Below are 25,054 nucleotides of genomic sequence, written 5' to 3'. Positions count from 1 at the left end.
TGTATGTTGACCCTGGCTTTCCTTCTACCAGACTGTCTCTGCTTGTGCAAGGCCAAGAGACAGAAAGTCATTGAGGGTAATGTCTGTCCTTTTGGAACCTGTAGTTTATTTCATCCACGCCATCTTACAAATCTGGGACCTTCTGGGGCTTTCTCTGGACTCTCTCAATGGATAGAAAGGCCAGTCTACCAAAGCGAGGCATCTCCTTGCTTCACAGTGGAGAATCAAATGCCCAAGGCTTGTCCTCCTGAGCCGGTTGAATTTCCAGTTGTGATGGAGGTCTTCCTGGGGAAGCCATGGCTCACTTCCCTCTGAGGTGGTTGATAATCCCAGCTGAATGGCTGGATGCTTTTCTGGCACAGCAGGAACCCACGGTCTCACGGCTACCTCCATTTCCTCTCTCTGAATCTGACACATTGCAAGGGCAGAGACTCTCGGTTTTACTTCTGAAGCCCTGGGAGTCGGGGCCTGACATGGTGCAGATGCTGAGCGAACATTCATGGAGCAAATGAAGGCCCTCGCAGCGCAGCTTCTGTGTGCCGCGGAGGACGTACAAACTCATTTTGCTCTATAATATGCTTCAAACAATGTATGAGGTATGTTCTCCTGCAACTGGGGATTTTCTGGTTGTTCTTTTTTGCTTTGTGCTGGCTCATTGCTCGGAGCAACTGGAGAAGGCTCCATTTCCCTAGGGTCTGGATTGTTTCCTATAACATGGGGTTCGGGGCTACTGTGGGCACAGGTTCTCTGGGAAAACTTGGCATTTCAGTGTTGGCTGTCTCTGAAGCATGGCAACCAGGGTGTCTACTCTGGTGTTCTTGTATGTGTGTGTCTGTATGTGTGTAGGGGGACTATATGTTATCTGAACATCGCAAAGACCCTTAGTTCCTTAGCTGTCCAGCTGTTCCACAGCTGTGTGAAAGCTTGGGCCAAGATCCTGGACTCTGGGAGAGGGGATGATTTCCCAGTATGGCCTCTCTCCTTTTTCCTAATTTTCCATGAATGTTACTGTTTATCACTGGCCTTGCAGCCACACAGGCAAGATGCAGCGGGATACTGAGGGCATCGTACAGACAACAGAAGCTGATCTCTTTCCCACAGACAGAGTCAGGGTGCTCTTTCTCTTACTTGAAGACAAGGAGGCTCGATACCCTTCCTCACTTTGCCCTGCCTTTCTCTATGTGATCTCTTGAGAACAAAACACCCTTCCCCCCACATAAAACTCCTTCCTGCTCTGATATCACCTTCCTGATAAATGTTTTCCCAGTCCCACAACTAATACATAACCCTGCAATTTCACTTAGAACAATCCATGAACACTCAACCTTGGTGCTTCCTCCTTCTCTGAGTTCCTGGAGGATGGACAGGACTTTCGCATCTCCGTGCCTCCTGTAAGACACGGTCCTCCAAAAGAGATGCTACATGCTTGGGCAACTGAATAATGATGATCTCCCCATGTTTCAGCTAGATTAAGGGACATAGCAACACGATGGGATTCCAGGCAGGCACACATCTCTGCTCAAAAGCCATCAAGGCCCAAACCCTATGGGCACCTTGCTTCTAATTCTTCTCATAGCTGTCGTCTGGGGTTATCTGCATGACTGCTGTCTGGATGTGTGCAAGGGAAAGACAGTCCAGACAAACATCAAGGCTCTAAAACAACATTTCTAGGATTCCAGAGCCAACTGACCAGTTGAATTAGAGTGACCACAATATTACACACTTGGCCTTTTGATCCTCATGGGGTTTGAGATTGTAGAACGCTGTAGACAGGAAGGGAGGACGCCAAGTTTCTAGTTCTCCAGTTTCTAGCATTGTGCAGAACACAGGCAAGTCTCTCAGTTTAAATCAAAGAGAGCTGCCTAAGTGTGTCAGCTGCCAGCATTAGAAAGAGAATTTTTTTTTTTTCTGTCTGTCTTCTTTATTTTTTCCAGTAACTCCCTGCGGTTGGTAGAAGCAGGTTCTACCACGTGGGAATGTGGAGTATATTATGGAGAATATTATGCAAGTTTACACCATAGAGAAATGGAAGCTAATTTCATGGCTAATATAAAGATTTGGATAACCTTGATGGGCAAACTGCTTCATGGTGTGGGAAGTCCTTCTGTCTATGTGTTGCTTTTATTAGTTAATGAGTAAAGAAGCTGCTTTGGCCTGTGATAGGGCAGAGTAGAGCTAGGTGGAAAACTCAAATTGAATGCTGGGAGAAAGAAGGCAGAGTCAGTGACATGCCATGTAGCCACCAGAGAAGACAGATGTGCCCCGGAACTTTACTTGTAAACCATGAGCCTCATGGTAAAATATAAAATAATAGAAATGGATTGGTTAACAAGATAGAAAAGCTAGCTAGCAACATGCTTAAGTGGTTGGCCAAGCAATGTTTTAATTAATAGAGTTTTGTGTAATTATTTTGGGTCTGAGCAGCTGGAAACCAATGAGTAGCCTCTGTTAACAGCCTCATTTTATATTTGGGGAGAGTAGGGTTCAGAGACACCTAGTACCCAGGTGGGGTTAAGATCCAAGTTTTAATTAAAATGGGTTTTCACCCTGAATTAATATTCCATAAGGTTAACCCCTCTTCCTTTGGGTTTTGGCTGTCCAATACTTGGGGAAAAAAAGCAAAGGCAGACGTTATTACAAACCTATATGGATGAGAGAGTGTGAAGGTCAAGTGTGCCTTGATGTTCCTGAGAGGGTTACCTTCAGAATCAGAGGCGACACCTTAATCCAGGTGAGTGAACCTCCTTCCCTGGAGGAACATCCTTCACAGTTTCCAGGATACAAAAGAGGGCTGCTTCTGCAAACCCAGACCAGGTAACGATTCCACCACAGGGATAACTGAGGTGCTTCTCCTTGCCTTCTCTCCACTGGCCAATAGATGCCAACTAATTCCATTTATAGTCAATCATTAAAATGAGTCAAACTATACTAACTAACATTAGAACCCATTCCTCAGACCACCCCCACAGTCTTCTGTATCCCGAAGTCCCTCACTGTGTATTAGGATGCTGGTTCCCTGCTAACCCAGCAGTGTCCCCTCTTGTCTTTCTGTCTCCTACCTCTGGAACGGGCTGGGGTCCACGGATGCCAGATCCCTACCTCCATCGTTGTCTTTGCTGTCCCCACAGGCGGTTTCCATGGACGTGTCACATCCGGCTCCTCTCCAGCCCAGCTGGCACACACAGTGCCACCCATTCAGGTCCAGGGTACACCTGCCATTTCCGTTGCACAAGCCAGGACAGCCCTCTGTAAGACAAAGCAGGGAGTCAAGGGCTGGGGCCCCATGGCAACTGTTACCCCTGCACTCATGCTGTACCAGCTGTTTATATGATGCTTTCACATCTGTCCGTCTCAGCAGCTGGGGAGGCAGGTACCACAATGACTCTCCACTTTACAGAGAAGGCAGTAGAGACTCGGAGAAGTAAGGACTCTTACAAGGGGTCTGGAACCCTCAGCATCTCCACCCCCCCATCACACAAGTGATCAGGATTTGGAGCTGCAGTCAGTGGATCAAGCCTGCCAGAGCCTGACTAGGGAGGTCTTCCACCCATCCTCAATTCTGTGCTTGGTTGTCTTGTCTCTTGGCCTTTAACTCACAGAGATTCCCCTGCCTCTGTCTCCTGGGTGCTGGGATTGAAGGTGTTCTGTAACACTTGGCCTAGAGATGTGCTTTTTTCCCCCTAGTTCTTGTAACTAGGTCAACTTCAGTGGGCCTTAGGCTTTTCATATTGGCTCTCCTTTTCTCCTAGACAACAGTTTTTGCTTCGAGAATGAGGGCTTGGGTCTTTCTATTACCATTGTGTTTATGCTATGCTTTGGAAAGGGCTTTATACCAGGGGAGCCCAGGAGACTGTCACGACATAGACGGACTCCTGCTGGTCTCTAGTACAAAGGAAGAGCCAAGCAGTGCTAGCTGCTCAGCTGTGTAGCTACACACCCATCTTATTTAGGCTAGCTACAGGCACAGAGATGAAAAATACCTAGTTGTATTCTTGAGAAGCAGGCATCCTACCAAAGTGCCTAGACGGAGACCTGAACTATACAGCGGGAACTAGGAGCAGCTATGGCCATCTGAGAAGACGTGGGTGACCTAATAAAAAGAACAGGACACTGCTTGGAGCCCATTTCTTCTGCTCTGACCCCATGATGAGGTGGGGACTTTTAGTAATAGTCAAGTAGGCTTACAGGATTTTGATTACTGCCCTTTCAAGCCTGGTTTGTGGCTCAGAAGGTAAAAGCTATTGATGTGCAAGACTGATGACCTGAGTTTGAGACTAGGAACCTAGGGTAGAAAGAGAAAACTGATTCCTAAAGATTGTCCTCTGACCTCCGCACCTGCGTCATGTTATGTACGAGTCGAGTCCCACATGCTTTTGTGTGTGTGAGAAACACACACACATTTCAAAAAGGGAGAGACTCATGTTTAAGAAAACATTAGGGGGGGGGGGCTGGAGAGATGGCTCAGTGGTTAAGAGCATTGCCTGCTCTTCCAAAGGTTCTGAGTTCAATTCCCAGCAACCACATGGTGGCTCACAACCATTTGTAATGAGGTCTGGTGCCCTCTTCTGGCCTGCAGACATACACACAGACAGAATATTGTATACATAATAAATAAATAAATATTTTTAAAAAAAACATTAGGTTTCATAGCTCACTTTAGCTCCTATTCTTTCATCCGAATTCTTTTCATTTCTATTCTTTCTCTTGCGTCCTTATTTTCATGATGGCCAGCTCTCTTCTCTGAGTACTATCAACTCAAACTATGCTGTCCATGGAGTCTCTACTTCCTCTCCTCTGCTCCAGCCTCCAGGGAAGGAATGAGTTATACTAGTTTACTGTGACGAGCATCAAACACCTGCCCATTTGGCTGTAAACTGAACATTCTGCCACGAAACCACAAAACCATGGAAAATGAACCTATTACCACTATTGGTTGTTGTTTTCATTTTTTTCTCTTTCTTTCTCTTGTTTTCCTCCTTCCTCCCTCCCTCCTTCCCTCCCTCCCTTCCTTCTTTCTTTTTGAGACAGGGTCTCACGTAGCCCACACTGACTTCACACTTGCTATGCAGTTGCAGATGGCCCTGAACTCCTGACCATCCCCATTCTGCCTCCCAAGTGCTGGGATTATAAGTGTGCACCACCACGTCTGGCTTATGCGGCGGTGGTAATTAAAGCCCAGGTTTCACGAACGCTGAGTGAGCACTCTGTCAGCTGGGCTCTGTGACTCATTATTTTTAAAGGGACAACAAACCTGGCACATATAAACACTCAGGGAGCAGCTGATAGATCAGAACCTGAGACTAGTGTTTCAAGGACTTAAAAAATGCATATTAAAATTAGCATGCAAAGATTAGATACCATTATGGCTCAAGGGCTTTGAATAGTTGACTCTGATTCCAACAAAAACCGGAAGTTCCCTTCCTCTTGAGATGGTCGATGCAGACACCAACCAGTCAATGCAACCACCGTCCTTTCCACTCAAAGAAGAAACACTGGCTGCATGTGGGGGATCCAGTGGGGATCACACAGAAAGCTTAGTAGAAAACGTAGAGTGTGTGGGACACTAGCCTAAAAACTGATCAAGAAGAAAAGCTGTAAACCTGGGTGCTAGGAGCAGTTGGTGACATGCAGGTGACAGATCTATGTTCTGACTAAGCCACCATGATCAGTCACCCAGAGTGATCTCAACAAGCAGAGCCTCTCCTGTCTTTCAGTTAGTCTCAAGTTTTCGTCCGTCTACCCAGGGACTGCTTTTAATTAAACTACTCCTCCTGGGGTTAATCTTAGAGGAAGGAGGTGAAAGCTTTATAAATATTAGGATACTCTTTTATTTTGCCCGTGATACAGCATCTCATAAGATGCAGAAAGGACCTTTTGTGAGCACGAGCTTAGAAGTCACACCAAAGGCCAGCTCTATGACTGTGGCCAGGGGACCCGGCCATGTTATTAAATTTTTTTGAACCCCAATATTCTCAATTATAACATAGGGGAATTAGGAGGGCTCAACATAATAAGGTATCTGTTATAATCACTTGGTTCTGGCACTGTAGTCCCAAAGCAAGCACAGGCTATTGTGACTTATGAGCACAATGTGTTCTAATAAACTTGATTAACAAAAATCTGTGAGGAGGTAGACTTGGTCTGTGGGCTATGTATTTCTGGTAGATGCCTTGGGACAGCAAGGACAATGACAGCTGCCATGTACTCGGGGGCTGCCATGCCTGGCCCCTGGGCTAGGTGCTTTGCACAGATTATTCCTCAAAGGGGAGACTTTGGGGCTGGAGAAATGGCTCAGTGCGTAAAACACTTGCTGTGTAGATGTGAGGTCCTGGGTTTGGATCCCTAGAATCCACACTGAGACAGATATGGTAATCTCATTGTATCTACTTAGAGCTGGGCGGTTGAGACAGGAGAATCCCTGGGTTCTCAAGGTCCAGCTAGCTTGGTGCATACTGTGATGAACAAGAGACTCTGTTCCAAATAAGATGGACGGTGAGGACCAACACCTGAGGCTATCCTCCAGCCTCTGCAAGCATGCTGTAGCTTGTATGCACCCACATTCATCCACAGAACCTGGCTGTGTGTGTATGAGAACACACACACGTTTTAAAAAATAATTTTCCAGATTTTCAGAGACGTTCCAATTTCACACCATTAGTCTCAAGTTTTTAATTAAAAAACAAAATATGTTTTATAGGTATGGGGACTCTGAAGTTTGGCAAACTTCAACTCAGATCTTTTTATTCACACTTTTGACAGGGTTTCTCTATGTAGCTTTGGATCCTGTTCTAGAACTTGCTCTGTATATCAGGCTGGCCCCGAACTCACAGAGATCCGCCTGCCATTGCCTCCTCGGTGCCAGGTTGAAAGGCGTGCACCACCACCGCCCAGCATCAACTCAGATCTTAGCACCGTCATTGGACTTTCTGTTCATGGGAAGATTATCACATTAACTCTGAACTTCAGTTTTCGTATCTGTAGGTGTGAAAGAGGCACTGAGAAGATTAAATGGCACGGTTTATGCCGGTTACTCAGCCCAGTAAGCATGGGAGCTGACTGTACAAGGGGCATTTACTATGTAAGGACCATTAATACTGGATTGGATTTTAGCTGTGTGTAACTTTCCTAAGAACTGCACTCACTGGAAAGTAACCCTCTGCTGCTCAAACTGTGCCATTGTTTAGGTCTCACAAATACCAACCTCTCTGAAGTGAAGGGGCGCCATGCAGCTAGGGACACAGCTGTAGGGTCACCGCGCCATGCAATTGGCATTGGTGAAACACAGGCAGTGCCATGAGTCCCGGTCCATCCTATTATCACCTCAAACTTCCAAGGCAGGCTGTCCTTCTGATGACAGTCACTCTGGTTATTGGTTAACTTCTCAATAGTTCAGTGGTCTCACTCCCTCTGTTAGAATGCAGACTCCATAAAGGCCTCAGGGCTTCCCCTGGCACCTTCACACGGCAGGCACTCACCACGTACTTGCTCAAATGAACCAACAGATCAGAGAGAAATGGGTTCTGCTTCTTCGCTCCTGACTGGTAAGGGTTGAGAAAGCTACCTCCCCTGTCTTGGCCTCGGTTTCCTGATGTATAACATGAATGATCCATTAGGTACCTCTAGCAAAACTGACCAATGAAGAAGGGCAGAATATCAGATTCCATCACTCGATTCATAAGCTCAACATGTTTTATACATCACCCACTGGATGCCAGACGTTGTGTTAATAGATGGACGGAGGGAGACATCTTTTGCCTGCATTTTCCTGGAAGGATTTAAACTTAAATTTATTTATTTATTTTGAAATGGTTTTACTATTTGGCCCAAGCTGGCCTTGAACTTGTGATCCTCCTCCTAACTCAGCCTTCAAAGCTTTGAGATAACAAATTTGTGCCACTCACATCTGTGGGGCATAAGATCTTAAACACTCATTCTCATAGGGAACTCTGTGAGAGACTGGTCGTAAGGGGTCTCTAAAGAGAAGCTATAGGGGCTGGGTGTGGGGATCAGTTGGTAGACTGCTTGCCTAGCATGCATGAGGCCCTTGTTTGGGCCCCAGGAATATATGTTTGTGGTGTGTGTGTGTGTGTGTATGTGTGTGTGTGTGTGTAAAATCTGGGTGTAGTGGCACATAGCTGGAATCCCAGCTCCCGGGAGGTGGAGGCAGGAGACACAGGAGCCCAGGGTCATCTTCAGCTATACAGAGTTTCAGGTCAGCCATGGCTAATGACCCTGACTCAGACAACAACAATACCAACAACTATGACAACCAACCAAAGACAATGAAGTGTCTGTTGTCAACTGAGTTCAGCAAACACTTCGGCTCTTAGCCACACTAAATGGTAGCACCTCACTGAAGAAAGCCCCTTGTTTGTTTCCAGAGCATTTTCTGTTTTGGACTTGGAACTCTTTTCCCCACATATGTGCTGTGATAGTCTTGTCCAGGGCACCCCTCTTGGGTTCCTGTGAATTCCTCCGGTTGCCTACTCTACACACTTAGTGCTACTCAGAGGCACCCAGGGGAGGGAAACACTTAATATGGAGCCACTTTATCCACTCTCGGTTTCTCCAGACGACCCAAGTTCCACCCTGAGGACCTGCGCAGTACGCTGGCATCAGAACAGCCTCAGGGTACTTGGAAGTGAAGAAGGTTCACTTGTTTCTGGCACCCATCACCCCCATCCTTCACCCCATTAGCCAGCATGGGGAGGCCTCCTCCAGGGTGTCTTGCTGACTTTCTTAAAGCAATGTGCCCATCCTTCCCCATGGGAGAAGCTCGTTAATTCCACAAACCCTGGAACTCATCAATAATTCAGAGAGCCCGAGTGACATTAACAGTCCCCTATGGAAGGGCTCACACCAGGCATTTGCTGGAGCCAAAATAATGTAGTCTGGAGATTTAGAGGAGGGCTCAGCTTTTCAAAAGAAACGATGCCCTTTAAATGACAAGGGGCCACTTCATCTCAATATCACCTTTGCAGCTGGCCAGCATCAGGCGTGCCCAGGAACCTTTCAGAATCTTGCGGAGTAGCAAGCGGGTTGCCTCCCACCCAGCGCATGCCCTTCCAACTGCGTTTTGTCCTTTGCACCCCTTCATCTCTGCGCCCACATCCCTGCACAAGATCAACATCTTTTCTCACCTCAGTGACAGCATTAATGTTACTGATCTCCTTGCTCCTAATATTCTCCTCCAACTTCTTTTCCACAGAAAGGACTAATGGGAGCCCCTAAATCACGAATGTCTTCTGCCCACTTTTAAAAAAACTTTCCACAGCTGTCTTAAAGCCCATGTCAAATTCCACAATCTGCAAGCATCCTGCCTCCTTTGGTGAGGTCTCCAAACCGCCACCAGCAGGGCCCTTATCACACTGGTTGGGATTATTTGCTTCCAAGTCTTCTCTGAGAGACTATAGACCCCCTGCAGAGAGGGCCATTGCCACTGTGTGGAATCCACATTTCCTGGCAGCTTATGAGACCAGACAAGAGACTATTATTTACGTATGCTCTACCAACACAAGTGGGAAGAGAACAAAAGTGGGCTTTCTTTGAGCTATACCCCCCACCGCTCTGCTTTGACAAATCTCAAGCAGGGCCATATAGATCTCTGAACTGGGTTTGAGAATCAGTGCCCATTGCGCTAGGACACTGGCCGTATGGGGTTTGCTACATAGCCAGATTTTACCAAGAAGCGTTTGTCTTATAAAGGAAGTTCTGGTTCACTGACCTCAGCCCAATAAAGGTCTAGTGGTGGAATTTTCTGAACTACAGATCAGAGCAGGCGGCTTGAGGAAGGTGTAAACTACTTCCCAGGGAGGATACAGTTGGCGTATGTGATTGGGACGTAAAATATTGGGAATTATGAGACATTCTTGGTGACTTATGGTGATAGAATATAAAATGTTGGAGATTTGGATATGACCAGAAAGTCCAAAGTTCTGGATTCACAACTTCCCAGACGTGTAACCTGGGTGAATCACTTAAAACTCCCTCAACTTCAGCTTCCGTTTTCACCCAAATGGGCAGCATTAAATCTGCTTCCTTTGAAAAAAAAATTAAGAGGACTCAAGACTTACGGGCGTCAAGGACTCCACACGGTAGGGAGCGGTCCACTGAGTAATGATTACATTATGAATTTAGTCTACACTCTGAGGGTGACTGCAATGAACGCTTGTCCCAGGAGAACACTGAGATATGTCTATTTCCTGCTCGTATGATTTTGTTCTCAGCAAAGGTCAGTGTATTAAAGTCAACAAACCTTGCTTCCTATCCCTTCGGTTGGGTCCTAGTAATACATTTGCTGCAGGGGCAAGGCTGACCCAGCTGAAAAGCATTTAGTCCATTATTGGTCCCTGTTGTTTGGATGTGAACCGTCCCCCATAGACTCATATTTGAACACATGTTTCCCAGCTGTTTGGGAAGGCGGTGGAACCTTTTAGAGGTGGAACCTTATTGGAGGCAAGTGGATCACTGGGGGTTGACTTTGAGGTTTGGGAATAGACTGTACTTCCTGTCTTCTCTCTACTTCCTGACTGCTGAGGTAATGGGGCTGGCAGGCTCATGTTCCTGCTGCCACACTTTCCACCATGACGGACAATATCCCCTCAGACTGTCAGCTGAAATAAACTCTTTCTCTTTAGGTGGCTTCTTCTCAGGCATTCGGTCATAGCAACAATAATAGTTCCCCAAACCTTTTCCTGAATTTTCTTTTAAAGTTGCTGGTCTTTCTTACAAACAGCCAATTTGCCCTTTTCTATTACAATTTTGGATTTTAATCTCGCTGAGTCCTTCAAGTCAAGAGAAAGAATAAGGACACAGTGACGGCACCATGCCACTTGAGTCTACGGAGTGGCATCCCCACCCGGGTCGTGGTGCTTGGTGATCACTGCTTCATGCCACCCTCGCGCTGCCCTCGTGGGTCAGACCTTCCATCTTACAGATGACTATGTGACAGGGAAGTCACCTGCCCCCTGGTCACTCTGGCTGTGGAGTGTGGAAGGGAGCTGGGATTCAGCTGATTACAGAATACAAGTCCCTAACCAAGGGACACAGGCATTGCGTTTAGACCCAAGGATTAAAAGCTATGACGTCATGTTTTCTCCTTAGGAAGTGCTGGGTTCTTTTAAAAGTTTCAACCCAAGCCTTATTATTATGGCTCTAATGTCTTCGCGGAGAATTAGACATCACCTAAGCCATATCAATGTTTCGACAATTACAAATCACGCTGCCATTAGGGGCTACTTTTCATAGAACAAACTTACCAAAGCCAGGCCTTCTCTGTAAAGAAAAACAGGCAACGAGCAACAGACCACCCTCTCCCCAGACTGCCATCTAGTTCTCCTTCCCAGAGCCTGGCATGTGGACCTAGCACACAGTGGGTGCGCCCCGTGTGGCTGCTGGGAGAAGGATCACAGCAGTAACAGGAGGGATGCGGGCCTCGAGATTGTTTTCTCTTGCTCCCGAGCCTCTTCCTTTCCCAGGCCACCCAGGCTGGTCCCTAGTGTCTGGATTCTGATGGGCCAGAGGCCATAAGGAATGGGTGGGGTGACATGAGATGGGGTGGATGGGGTGGAAGGTCTGGGGGTGGGGTGCAGGGGTGATGGAAGGGTCGCAACACAATGGTAATGTCACAGACAGCTCTATGTGACTGGGGCAAAGAACGACATTCTCCATCCCCAAACCCCACCCTCCTACTGTGACAAAGCTGGGGATGCTGCAGCATGTAGACACCGTCATGCCAATGGTGTGTTATATACATTCTTATATGCACGTGACTTTTACGCTCACACACAAACACAGACACAAAGACAACAGGAAAATAGAGGAAGACCATACCTTTAACTACCCTATCCAGATAGTGAGCTTGGGAGATAAAAGACAGGACATGTAAGGTAGGACCAAGGAAGTGCAATACGGCCTGCCGTGTAACCATGCCAAGTGTTCAAGAGACACCAGGGAAGGGTGGGGAGTCAGGGTGGTGCCCAATGTTTGGGACAGGCCACTGTCATGGTGGGGGAAAAAAAAAACAAAGACGAAAAACCAAAGACAAAATGACATGGGATAGAAGGACGGAGAGCAGGCGCATTCTCCATGAAGAGCCCAAAGGAACGGTTGACTCATTCTGGGATCCAGGCATTTGGAAATCGTAGGAGCAGAAGACGCATGGAGAAGGACGACAGAAGAAAGGAGTCTGGGAAGCTGCACGAGTGGCCACAGTCCTGCCCTGTCAGGTTCATTAACGGTCACGGGAAACTACAGCTAACCCCTTGGGCTACCCAGAGCGATGGCCGACCTCCCTCAAGGGGAGGCAGCTATACTGACAAATTATTTGGGCAGACAAACTCCCGAGAAATGAGAGGTTGGAGATCTGTAAATTTTGCCTAGTTTCTGATATACACCCGGGTTCTAGGTTGAGACTTTGGCTGAAATACATTGCTAGCTCATCTGTTTGGCATTTGAAAATTATCCAGGAATGCTCATGTCTACACAGACTCGAATGCAGAATGTGGGGTATGCCAAGTAAGATGTACCCCTACTTTGTGCATCTTACGAAGGATGTGAGGCGTAGATCGATGGATGTCGCTGTGGAAAGTGGCAAAGGCGAGGGAAATCTGGCCATGTCTTATGAGGAGACAGCGATGGATGCTTGGCTTTTCCAATGGAGGGCTTATTTGAATTATACGACACTCTAAGGTCTTGCCTACTTGTGAGGGTATCTGCCAAACATTGCTCTGATTTCTAAACCCAGTGTGTACACGTGGTATGTGTCTGGATACCCAGAACAGGACTAATCTCTTCAGTTCCAGCCTAGAGTACCTATTTTACCCTCCTTGTCGGGGTGTGAAAGAAATTCCTTTTCTGGTTTCTCTATACCTCTTTTTTTCCTGGGTTCTCATACAGGCCAGGCAGAAGGCACCGTGTTCTAAAGCAACCAATGAATGCCTCAGCTTGATTTCATGTGTGACTCAAAAGTCCCTGAGACGGGACTAAACTATAATGATGGAGTGGCTTTATCTGGAAGCCAAAGGACTGTACGAACTGTAAGACCGGTTTTTCCTCACTTCATAAAAAAGACAGTAGGTACCATTGCTCTCTCTCTCTCTCTCTCTCTCTCTCTCTCTCTCTCTCTCTCTCTCTCTCCCTCTCCCTCCCTCTCTCTCTCTCTCTCTCTCTCTCTCTCTCTCTCTCTCTCTCTNTCCCTCTCCATCCATCTATCTATCTATCTATCTATCTATCTATCTATCTATCTATCTATCTATCTATCTATCTATCTCTATCTAACTACTTACTACCTACCTATTCACTATCTATCTATCTATCTATCTATCTATCTATCTATCTATCTATCTATCTATCTATCTATCTATCTATCTATCATCTATCTGTTTGCATCACAATACTGGTAGATGAGAGACTGATCTTAGTTCCTGTATCAATGCAGTAACTGTCATGATGATATATGCATCAGGAAGCCACATAGCCAAGTGGAAAATTGGGAGCAGGTGATTTAACAGGGCCTGCAAGCATCCCTTTATCCCTGGAGGTGCCGTGGGCTCTGTGCAGGAGGACATAAGAGGGGACTATGAAGGAGAATGGCGTTTAAGCAGGAGTGAATACACGGAGCCATGGGATGGCAAACATAGGGACCACCCAAATGAAAAAAAAAAATGAAACACGGGGAAAACCCATCTCAAAAACAGCCAGGAGGTCTCTGGTCTAGAGGAGACTTCGCTTGTTCTTGGTTTGTCTGTTTCTTTAGTTGTCTAAAAGTTTATTCATCTCAGTTTGCAAGGCGGTCTAAGATCTTGTAGCCATCACCTTGTGTGGTGTCCCGGAGCTTCACCACTAGAGAACAAGGGCACATGCATAGAAAGTCCCAGCCCTGGTGGATTTCTTCGCTTTTCGGCATGCAGAGCTCCTGTGGAGGATCCTGGTTCAACATTCTTCTAACTCCTCTAGACTCAGTGACACAGGACGTGTGGCATGAGCTGTGACTTCCCTCCCAAGGATTTTGGTAGATGGGTCCCCTCACTGGGATCCACATGATCGCCTCACTGTGTAGCTCAGGCTTTGAGGGAGTTTTCTGAACAGAAAACCTTCTTGATTGTCTCCAGACTCAAGGGTGGCTCCCGAAGGTGAGGTACACTCCACGGGATAATCTCCTGAAAGCCAGGGCTGACTTCAGAGGGCTCTCTCTTCAAATGCCATTTCATTTCCGAGGACTTTGCAGTACGAAAGATCTCTATTTGGAACAAATACTTTAATCCCTTTAAGAACACTTGCTAATTTCTCCAGACCACAGGTGGGAACAGAAGCCAGCAGAAGTAACTGGAGCAGCTCAGGCTGTTTTCACAGTGTGGGTTTTCAGGAGGAAGTGTGGACCTTCAAAATTTCAAACCCAGAGTCTACAGAAGGGGTTCCTCTGCTATGGTGACACCAGAGATCACACAGTGACTCCACTAGAGATCACACCAACTAAAAAGGCTGGGAACACCAGTCATGGCCAAGTCCAAGAGTTCTCTGGAAAGGGAACAAAGCATCCTTATCTCAGGCTGTAGAAAAAGGAAGCGACATCTGGGGTTTTGAAGTCCCATGCCGTTTCCTTAAACAAAGGAGAAGCCCACACTGTTACTGACTGGACATCTTGGCAGGAATGTTCTCAAATGCTACCATCTTGAAATCCACAATGTGAAGGTATTTTGAGAAGATGGTGGCCAGCCCATCGTTTGTGGTTCAGGAGTTCGTGAGATCTCTGCGTCGTTCAACTCAGGGCTCCAAGATGAAGGTGCTGTGGTAGCAGCATCTTCCCCCACAGGCTGCAGGTATTTCCTTTATTTCCTTGTTGCACAGGTGTTCTTGGGCTCTTCCTATCTCCTTGTCACTGAGGAGATGGGGAAACCGGCAGCACAGAGTCATTTCCAGTAGGTTCTGAGGTGGGGTGTTTTAGGTGTCTTTGGTATTCCTGGGACCACCGGTGTGAAGATGCAGATTTATTTTTGTTCACTTGCCTGGACCCACAGAGGTTTCTAAGGGTTTTCCATCATAGTAGCTCCCAGGAGCACTGGGGCCTCTATCAAGGCTTCAAACCTGGTGAGAGGCTTCCTCTTCTCCCTCCCCAAGAATCCGGGGTTGACAATTAACCCTTGCATCACTGGCTCACACTATGACAGATGAAGTAGAGATCATTACAGCAGGTGCTGGAGTGGGGGGTTTATCGTCACGCTAATGTCTTTCCGGAAGATACCAACTACCAATGTGATGTTCTTACTGAGACCCAACAGGTCCTTGTTCTTCTTCTTCTTGAATGCAGGACTGGAAGATGAGGGGTCAGTGGTTTCTACCCTGAAATGACCCCACAAATCTCCTTTCTTTTCTTCCGGTTTCCCACCCTTTTCATAGGGGCACATCTCCCGGAGACGCTGGCAGTCAGACTCGGACTCTGACAGCTCCAGGGGGATCGCTGTGTGCTCTTTCCCTCTCTCTCCCCTTCCCGTGGGCTCTCCGGCCCCGTTGTGAGAGAGAGCTTTTGGGAATGAACAGCATAGGGTCATCACCCGGGTGCTGACACCGCCTGAGCGGCTTCTGAGCTCTTGTGGAAGGACAAATCTGATTACAAGGTGAAACCGGAGAGCTACCATTCGAAAGTGGACAAGGTACCCTAGAAGATTCTGTAGCTTTCTTGAAAATTCCCCTTCATCATGAAGTCTGGTTTTGCTCACTCAGGTGATTGCGTCACCAGAGTGTTATTTTGGTCTTTCCTCCCAGAAGAGGCTTTTGTTTAAGAATCGGGGTTTATGTGATTGGACGGCTCTCCCGAAGTTCAAGTAAATAATTCTGAATGTCTGGCACCTCCTGCCATCACAGCTTTGGGGTCAAGGTTGGATTTTATAAGTGAAATCAGAAGCTGGCATTTCCCACACGTGTTCTGAGGTTTCGTAGATGAGGGGGCGCTGAGGTGAATAAAACAATCACCGTAGAATTGATCCAAAATGTACGTGTTTCCAAAGACGGGGAAAAATTAAACACCTTAAATTTAACAATGATTTTCAACTTTTCTTAAGAAACTGGAGGTCAAGTCTTGGACTGGCGGGACCCATAACATCCCTGGAACAGACATCTGAAATCGCACTTCTGAAGACTGTGTATGAACCACACACTTGAGGGACAGAGCCAAGTCCATCAATCTTACCTTAGCTTCTAGACTAGGAACCGTAGCTCCGTATACGCAAACGACTCCCACAGCCGCAAATGAAAGCATTCGTATTGAGGGAGCAAAACAAAATTGTTTTCTTTGGTGGGGGACAGTTTCAGGTGAACTACTTCTGGGGTGATGGGGGGTGGAGGAGAGGGCTGGAATTCCATCATCACCAGTGACATCATCCAGCTGCTCATTCTGTGATGCGTTGAGAGAGAAACTGTCCCGGGCAATCATGTGGTTTTCCTGTGGCAATTCCACCAGAGACATATCCACTAGGTGCCGAGAGAGGGTGATTCCTCACCTAAGGCATGGGACGGGGAGGGGCTCCATGGGGCGCATTCTCACGAGAGTAAAAACAATATTGCCATTAAAGAAGATGCCATTGACGTGTTTTCTCTTATTTGGAAAACCAACCTCTTTGGAGATAAAACAAGCAGCTTCCTTGAAAGATCCGGGGAGGGTGAGGGTGGGGGCACCAAATCTCTAAAGGAAGGTGTGGGATGTCTACTATAACAATCTGCAAAGGGAAGTGTCCCTGAGGGACAACGCTTTCTTCTGCTGGGGACTTGGCCGAAAGAGCCCAGAGTTTCCTGGGTCTTTATGAACTTCCTTCCTGCTGTAAGGTAAACATGTTACTCCTTCCTGTTTGTGGAGGGTAGCGATGTTTAGATAAACAGACCCTGAGTCTGATCCCTTCCACGGCACGGAGGTCTCTGAATCGGCATCAAGGGTACCAGCATCTGCTCTGGTTGGGAAAGAACTGGATTGCAGGGTAGGTTCTAGCTTCAGGACTGATGGCGGGAGAGAACTGAATGCTTGGCATGTCTCTCACGTCCGCACCCTCCTTCCCACAGGTGATGCTCACAGGGATACAAAAGGGGGAGGTTTCTCCTTCCTACCACTTCAGTGAGGAGGGGGGTACTCAACATTGTCTAAGCTGAACCCCTAACCCCTTCTATCCTTCAAGGTTACTGACATGTGACTTCAGCATGAGGGTGCTGGGTTTCTCACAGGGATGCAGCTGGCCACAGCAGAGATCCAAAAACAGAGGGGAGCCATGCAGGGAAATTACACAAGGACAAAGAAAACGCTCATCACACAATGAGAGAATAGAATCCCGAGCCCAAGTCCTTTCATCTGAGCCACCGTGACTCGCCCGTGACCTCCTCTGTGTCCTGTGGCATTTTTCATTTTTTGATATTTATGACTGTCAACCTTCCTGTTCAGCTATGCATATTTACCTTGATGTATTTCTTATCTAAAAGGAAAAACCATCTGCAATCAAAGAAGAAGCCGTTCTTAAAGGGAAACAATGGGGCAAGCAGGGGAGGGAGAAAGGTCGGTAGAGCTTCTTGGCACCAAAACAAATGGGATCTTCTGAAAGCTGGTCTGATGAATAGCTACGGCAGATGTGGTCCAGCCTGCCCACAAGCCCTGACACCAACCCTCTGCAGGGAGACCAGGGGAGAATTTCCCTCCTTGCTGTCATTTGGCATGGGCGGGAGGTCTTGTTCTATAAAGGGCAGTTACCTCTTGGAATTTGGGAAAGCAAACTCAGAACTCCATAAGCAAGAGATGGAAAATGTGTTCTCCTTGGTTCTGATGTTTTTTTTTTTTTTTTTTTCTAAAATGTATGTGTGAGCAGGGCGTGGTGGTGCAATTTTAATCCCTGTACTCAGGAGGCAGAGGCAAGTGGATTGCTGGAATTTTGGGAGCCAGCCTGGTCCACATAGTGAGTTTCAGAACAGCCAAGGCTACATAGTGAGACTTTATCTCAATAAAACAAAAGCAAAAGTGTGTGTGTGTGTGTGTGCTCACGCTTGCGCACAGCATGGAGGCCATAGAAATCTTAAGGAACACCACCACCTTATTTGAGATAGGGTCTTTTGTTGGCCTAGGTCTCACCAGTTAGGCTACACGGGTTAGCCACTGAGATCCTGTTGCCGGCACCACTCCGGTGTGGGGATTACGAGCATCAGCCACCACACCTGGTTTCGACATGGATTCTGGGGTTTGAATTCAGGTCCTAACGCTGGCAAGGCAAGCAGCTTACCAACTGAGCCATTCTCTGGAACCCGATTCTTTCTTAAAATGGGAATGAACTTCCATGTTAAGAGGCTGAAAGTTTAGGCTGTCCTCAGAGTAGAGGAGAGAGGAAAGCAGAGGCTCTCAGACTACCAGGCTCACTAAGAATTCCGAGACAGACCTGAGATGGGATAACCTTACAGAAGTCGTCAAGCAGCACACAATGAGATGGGACGGCACAGTCTGCTGTGCGGAAGAGAAAGCTGCGTCACCAATCTATGAGGAGCATGGGGTGAGGCAAAGTCGGGGGGACTCCGAGCCTGACTGGCAGGGCCTGAGCTGGATGCCCGGTGGACACCTGGGAACCAGCTGCAAAGGACCATAGGGCGAACAGCTGGGAAGGGAAAAATCAAGCTTCTAATTCTTGTTTTCAAAGGTTATACGCCCTTTACTTCCAGGTCCCCGAGAAAGGGAAAATAATCCATAACTCTTCGTATTGTTAGAAGTGTAAAATAATGCAGTTAGAGCCTTAGGCACAGTGCTTGGCACATCATAAATACTCAAAAATTAGGAGCCATTATTGTTAATAGATAGAACATGTTCCACAGCTGTTTATTAACTTGGGGATGTTGCAGGGGACCGAGGATATGAAGATATGGCAAAACAGAAAGACTGGATACAAGGTAGCACCATTTGCTTAAAATTCCTTTGTCTCTCAAAAGTTAGGGCTTTTCTTGCCATTTCTATGAGACCCAAGGGGTCACTTTCTGCACTGAGAGGCACCTGGAATCCTGCCTTATAAAAGCCATGTGCTTACCATCTGATCACAAACCCTTTCTTAAAAAAAAAGAGAGAGAGAGAGGAAAGGGAAGAAGTTAAAACGCGTACACAAAGCAGTCGATCCAATAAAGAGCTTTTGGTGAGTGTTCATTCCAGGATAATAAACCAAGCGAAACGTCTGGCTGTGTTTAAAATCAACAAAGCCAGCAGGAAAGGCGGAGAGACGGGAAGAAGTGATCAGCTTGTTTTGAAAGCGGCCGACAGTGCTGCTTCAGCAGGGCCTGGTGCGGAGCAGCCCCCAGAGAGGAGAAAGGAGACAGATGCAGACAGGATGGAAGCCTGGGGCAGGGGAAAGAGAAATGCAGATGTGGCCTAGGGACCTGGAGAAGAGTTTTTTGCCAGGATTAGAGGCCTCTTCGGGAGCCTTGGATACTACAAGGAGCCGTGCAGCCATGTGATAAAATTGCTAACGACGGCTACATGTTTGGGGCACTCCACCGTGTGCCAGCTTGTGTCAACCTCTTTGCTTGCCTTGTTCTCCCCATCCTATAGGTGAGGAAATTGAGATTCAGCGGGGCAGTGGCCCTTGCCCATAGCCGCCACTTGACTCATCTCTGGGCAAAGAGCAATGTCGCATTTAGCTCGGGAAGGGCTCAACAGCAAGACCTGCTAACCAGCTAGATGCCACGTGGGGAATGCAACTGGGGGAGGATGTGTGTGGAAGATGACAGATGGTGTGCTTAAACCCAGCTGGTGTCTAGGAGAAGCCAGTCATAAATGCCGTCAGATGAAAGGACTTTGGGCCTCTATCCGCATGCAGTGGAGGCCCAGGCTGGCCCCCAAGTGTCTTTCAGAGCAACCAGAATGCCCTGGGACCTTTGCCATACCGATGGTGCAGTGTTCGCCGTTCCAGCCGGGGCTGCATTCACACTTGCCATCCCTGCAGGTCCCATGTTCCGCGCAGCGAGGGTGGCAGGCCCGTTGGTCGCATGCGGCCCCCATCCAGCCGTCCTCACAGCGGCAGGTGCCTCCTACGCAGACGCCGTGGCCACCGCAGTCAGCAGCACAGATCTCTGTGGGCGAGAAAGAGGGGCAAGGGGGCAGGGGTGGGAGGAGAGAGAACAAAAGCTTATTGAGCCAGTTGTTGCTGGGAACAGGGGTCACCCTTGGCCACCTAGTTAGGCTCTGTGAGCGGTGGGGATTCCAGAGGCTTGGCAGAGTAATCTCCACAGGCAATGACCTCGAAGGAGCAGCCTTTGGCAGAGGCCCGCCAGCACTGGCTTCTTCGCCAGAATAGGGGGATTGTGTAGCTCTGCTCTGTTTGCTTTTCCCTATCACCACTCTGCTTTTGTGCTGGCCACTTCCAAAGGGGACCGGCCTTCTGAACAGATGCGAGAAAATGTCACATTTAATTAAAAACCAGCTATGGGTGAAGACAAAGTGGGGATGCGTCCCTATCACCAAATGAGGTGCTTGTGGGCCTGGTGAGGACCCCATGAAGATGTCTCTACAGCCTCTGCTCCAGTGCAGACAGAGTGGGAGGAAGGGAGGGAGGGGGAGAGAGTAGGGGTGGGGGTGGCTGGCTCATGCTTCTGTTTTCAGGCTTGTCCCAGATCTAGGCTTGCCCTGCGAAACTGGGTTTATTTTCTGTCCTTGGGCTTGATGCTCCCCACAGCTTCAGGCACCGCTGAAATGAACTCTCCAGTCCAAAGTAAACAGCGGGGGAGGGGGACACTTCATGGCCAGAGAGGGGCTGCCTTGTCCTTCATAATGGCTGCTCTGTGTGGGTGCAAAACACACAGGGCCCGATTCACAAGTCCCTGGGGCTCCAAGCCAGCAGCTGCCTCGTGCTTACTGAAAATCTCAGACCAAAAGGTTTGCTTTTTAGGAAATTTGTGTAGCTCGTGAACAGGTGCGCGCGCACACACCCACACCCACATCAGGTGATCTTCTCCAGGGCTCTGATGGAGAACTAGGCTTGATCAACTCGTGCCCCATGACCCAACAGTCTTCCCTGTGTGTGAAAAGCCCAACAATTTTAAATTTCTTTGCAACCGGGTTAAATGGCACCTGCGTCAAGCTGTCTCCACCCATTCCTCCCTTGCTAGAGGCACTGCAGTGCTAAGAAGTTGCTAATATTCTAGGTACTTCGACAAAAAGGAAGGAAAAGGGCTGGGGGTGGCTCAGTGTTTGCTGCACCAGCATAGGTATATAACATCAGTTTGTAACCTCTGTACCCACAGAGAAGCTGGGCGTGGCTACAAGTCTGCAGCCCCTGGGTCTCCCAGCCAGTCAGCCTGGTCCAGCAGGTTAGCTTCAGGTTTAGGGAGAGATGCTGTCCTCAGAGGAATACATAGGTTAGAGGATGACAGAGCAGGGACTCCCTTGTGCACTCACATGCTTATATATATACACACACACACATGTACACACACACACACATACACACAAAGGAAAATAAAATTGGATTTCAGCGGTTCTGACTTTTTTTTCCCCATCAACCTCGAACACAATAAACAAAATGCTGGGAAATTTACAAAGCACAATAAGAGCTGCTATTTATGTTGTGTTTCTATCTTGCCAAGCTGCCACTGCAGAATAGAGGTTGTAGCTAGATGCAGTATACATGGCATCTCTCTGCTGTCCAGGCCTGGGGAGCTGCTGAAGAGGCCGGAAGCAGTTGTGACATGGAGCCCGGCACCAGGATCGTGCCAGACCCAGGAGCTTCTGAGCTGTAGGATATGTAAGGAGGTCCCTTGGGTCCACCGAGCCACAGCTTTTGGTTTGGAGGGAGTGTGCCGTGAAGCCTTGCTACAAAACAGCCCTCTGCTCTTCTCCAGACCCTCGTGAGTGCTCAGGGCAGAACAGAGGGTCGAGGAACTCAAGATGGAGGTCAGGGCAGCCCACTTCCCCTAGGCATTCCGAGAGGCTTGTGAGATCCTTGCCTGCTTAGTCACTCGTCTTGGGACCTGGGTGTCACTTTGTCCCTGTCTCTTGGTGTCAGCTTCCTCATCTACTTCTGGGGGAACCAGAAGATGTCTAAAGTCCCCCCTGGGCTCCAAGAGATAGTCTGTGCTACGGTATTCTCCATGTTACACAATACAACCACAGTAGAAGGCCTGGCCCAAGGTCTTGGCTCCTCTTCTCACCTGGAATTCACCTGTGGCTAGCCATTTGCTTCTCCCCACCCTAGACTACACTTTGGGGCGTTTCTCTGTGTTACAGCCAGATCTGCAGCAGCCCTGGGCTTGGGCTCCACCCTCTGGTCACCTCTGGTCCTGAACTGATACTTGTTAAATAACATACAGATGGAGATGCCCCACGTGACTGGCGCCTGAGGGTGGCGAGTTCCCGTGTGTGCCACTCAGCCTGGCTCAATGTCTAGCAAGCCTGCCTGTCTGCATCTCTGGGTCTGAAGATGGAACCACGGCACTAGGTGTCCCACATCTAGCCGCTCTCCAGGGTGCACCCCCCTCAGACAACATCTTGGGCTTGCCCAAAGACAGAAAGCAACAAGTTTCAGGCCCCAGACCCCTGTGGGTCATGGGTTAGGTCACATCTCTGACACGTCCTTCTGTTTATACACACTTAAAGGGCAGTGACCTCCTGGTGACTCTGGGGGCTGGTTGAGCACCCTGGGAGAGAAGAATAACCTGGCATTCATTTGGGTTTGCACAACACTTTTTTCCAAGTGAGAGTTGATGGTGTGAAAGCCAACAGCAAATAGCACTTCTGTCCTCGGAGGTGTGAACCAGGAGACTGGCAGCTGAAGCTGTGGGGTTTGAGGCAGCAGGGCACAGGGAGGCTGAAGGGCCAAGGGCAGAGAACTAGGCTTTGCCCTGCACTTGCCTTCTGGCCTTAGCTAACGGGTGAGGTCATCCCTCATTCCTTGGTATAAAAGAAGATCGGTCCCCCAACCACTAACCTCTTGAATGCAGAAATCCATAGGTGTTCAAGTTCCTTATATAAAAGAGCACAGTACTTGCATTTAATGGACATATAACCTCCTCTATACTTTAAATCATCTCTAGACTGAGTTGTCAGGGCCAAACAACTGCGTTTATAGTTGTTTGCTATACTCTTTAGAGAACAGTTGCAAGAAAAAAATCTATACTCAGTATAGATGAAGTTTTTGTTTCCAGTCTACAGTTGATCGAAACTCGAGAAGCAGAAGTTATGGACACAGGACATGGGCTTCACCTCAAACTTAATAACTGGGCAGTGCTCACTGCCAGCCTGGGGAGCTGCTCAGCTGCTCTGAGCGTCCTTTCTTTCCTCTGTGTAACAGGAATGAGGAGAGCCAGGCTGCAAGGCGCCTTAGTGCCTGATCTAGGTGTCAGGGAGTTCCTACTGATTTATGTCTAGTGAGCCCTGAGCCCGAGCTGTGTCTAGTGCTGGAAACACACAGGCCAGTATGATTCAACCTCTGACCCAAGACAGCACAGTCCACCTAAGACACAAACTGATTCTAAATAGTCAACATATGCATTCTAAATATATAAACATTCCAAATAGTTAATATATTTGCTTATAGCGTATGTACTAATACACAGCCATTATTAATACCTATACCTTTTTGTTTAGCTACCATGGGTTAAAGCCATGGCTCTAAGGAGGAGGCAGACCTGGGACTTGCCCATGACTCTGTCACTTACGGACTGCACACAATGCACGGTATTACACAACCCATTAAGCCTCACTTTGTATCTCTGTAAAACAGGGGTGATAACTTTCACTTCACTACCCTCACGGGCCTGATATTAGATCAAATGAGGTAATGCGGGGGGGGGGGGGTTGTTTCTGATTTAACACTTCTATCAGGTTTTACACCTCCCAAAGCACATTTCATGTTCGGTTTCTCACTGATTCTTACAGCAACGTTATGAGAACACCGTGTTACTGTCCTTCTTAGAGACGTGGCTTCGGAGAGCTACGGAGTCCACGGACGCTTGATAAGGCCTTGCAGGCATCCTTGGAGCCATGCAGTCCGGCAAAACAGACAGTTCTTTACGTGGAGCCTCAGAATAAGCAAGACTGGTACCCAGGAAAGCTCTTCCTCAAAGGTCCAGCAGACCTCTCCTGCCCACTTCTGGCCCCATTATTTTGTTTTTCTTTGTTCTGCCCGAGTCCAACCCTGGGTGTTCATGAGAAGAAATGGGATCTTCCAGGCAGAGTTCCCAGAATGATCCTGCATCTTGTTCTTTGCATGCAGAGTTTGGTCCCATCATCTAAACACGCCACTTTCTTGCTGGCCACATTTCCTTATTGTCTAGGGCTGCCTGGTGACTGGGCATCCCCACCCCCGCCCCCACCACAGGCCCTTTACGAGCTGGGTTGTGAGCTCTGGCACGTTTTAATGGGAGGGGCCCAGACCGGGTGACCTTGATGTTTACGGGGTGCTAACTGATGGTAACACAGAAAAGCCTGTTGGACCGAGTGGAAGGATCCTCAACGCCTGATGGGAGGAGAAACCCGAGACTCGACTTTACCGTTTGGCTTCAGACTGCCTGCATTCCCTATCCTCCCCCCCCCAATATTCTGGTTTATTATTCTTGCCCTTGAAATAAAAGGAACTGTTTTATTTTTCCTTCTCAGATCCAGCCTTGACATTAAAGCAGATGAAACTTCACAGAACACTGGGTGAGAACCAAGCAGGACAGTGCTCTAGAATGTGCTTTGGTGGCTCATCTGCCATTTACATAACAGAAGCATCCTCGGGGAAGTGGGTCACAGCTCCTCTCTAAATCTCAGGTTTCCTTCTTTCTAAGTGGGGGCGGGGGTGGTGGTGGCATCAGCCACTTTAAAGAGTGTGGCAGGGCTGGTTCTCGCATGGGTATCTTCCTAAGTGCTAAAGTGACAGCGGGCTTGGGAATCAAAACCTGACAAAGCTTTCCTGTCCCCTGGAGTTGTATTCCAGCACAGCAGAAGCCTTTAACCTAGTCTATTGGGTCAAACGAACTGACGTGCCCCAAGGTAAAGACCGTGGCATAGAATCTATGCCTGACACAGTCAGAACACAACCAATTTCATATGTACTTTTGATGTATTTATTTT

At 48.0% G+C, this 25,054-nt stretch overlaps 1 protein-coding gene across 9 annotated transcripts in view; it reads right to left on the bottom strand.

The window, feature by feature from the left end:
- The window catches only part of Tenm4 (teneurin transmembrane protein 4), a 652,091-nt gene that overhangs the window by 78,776 nt on the left and 548,261 nt on the right, over nucleotides 1–25,054 (bottom strand). For all 9 annotated transcript variants that reach the window (XM_050154435.1, XM_050154436.1, XM_050154432.1 and 6 more), the window contains 2 exons: nucleotides 19,888–20,073; nucleotides 3,100–3,246 (listed from right to left, as the gene is read on the bottom strand). In XM_050154435.1, the coding sequence (XP_050010392.1) occupies nucleotides 3,100–3,246; nucleotides 19,888–20,073 (333 nt within the window). The remainder of the gene's footprint in view (nucleotides 1–3,099; nucleotides 3,247–19,887; nucleotides 20,074–25,054) is intronic.

This window comes from Alexandromys fortis, unplaced genomic scaffold (genome assembly GCF_014885135.2).
Source record: "Alexandromys fortis isolate MF-2015 unplaced genomic scaffold, M_Fortis_MF-2015_v1.1 scaffold_77, whole genome shotgun sequence".
NCBI lineage: Eukaryota > Metazoa > Chordata > Mammalia > Rodentia > Cricetidae > Alexandromys > Alexandromys fortis.
The sequence above is the reverse complement of the archived record's forward strand: the minus strand, read 5'-3'. Positions and strand labels throughout refer to the sequence as shown.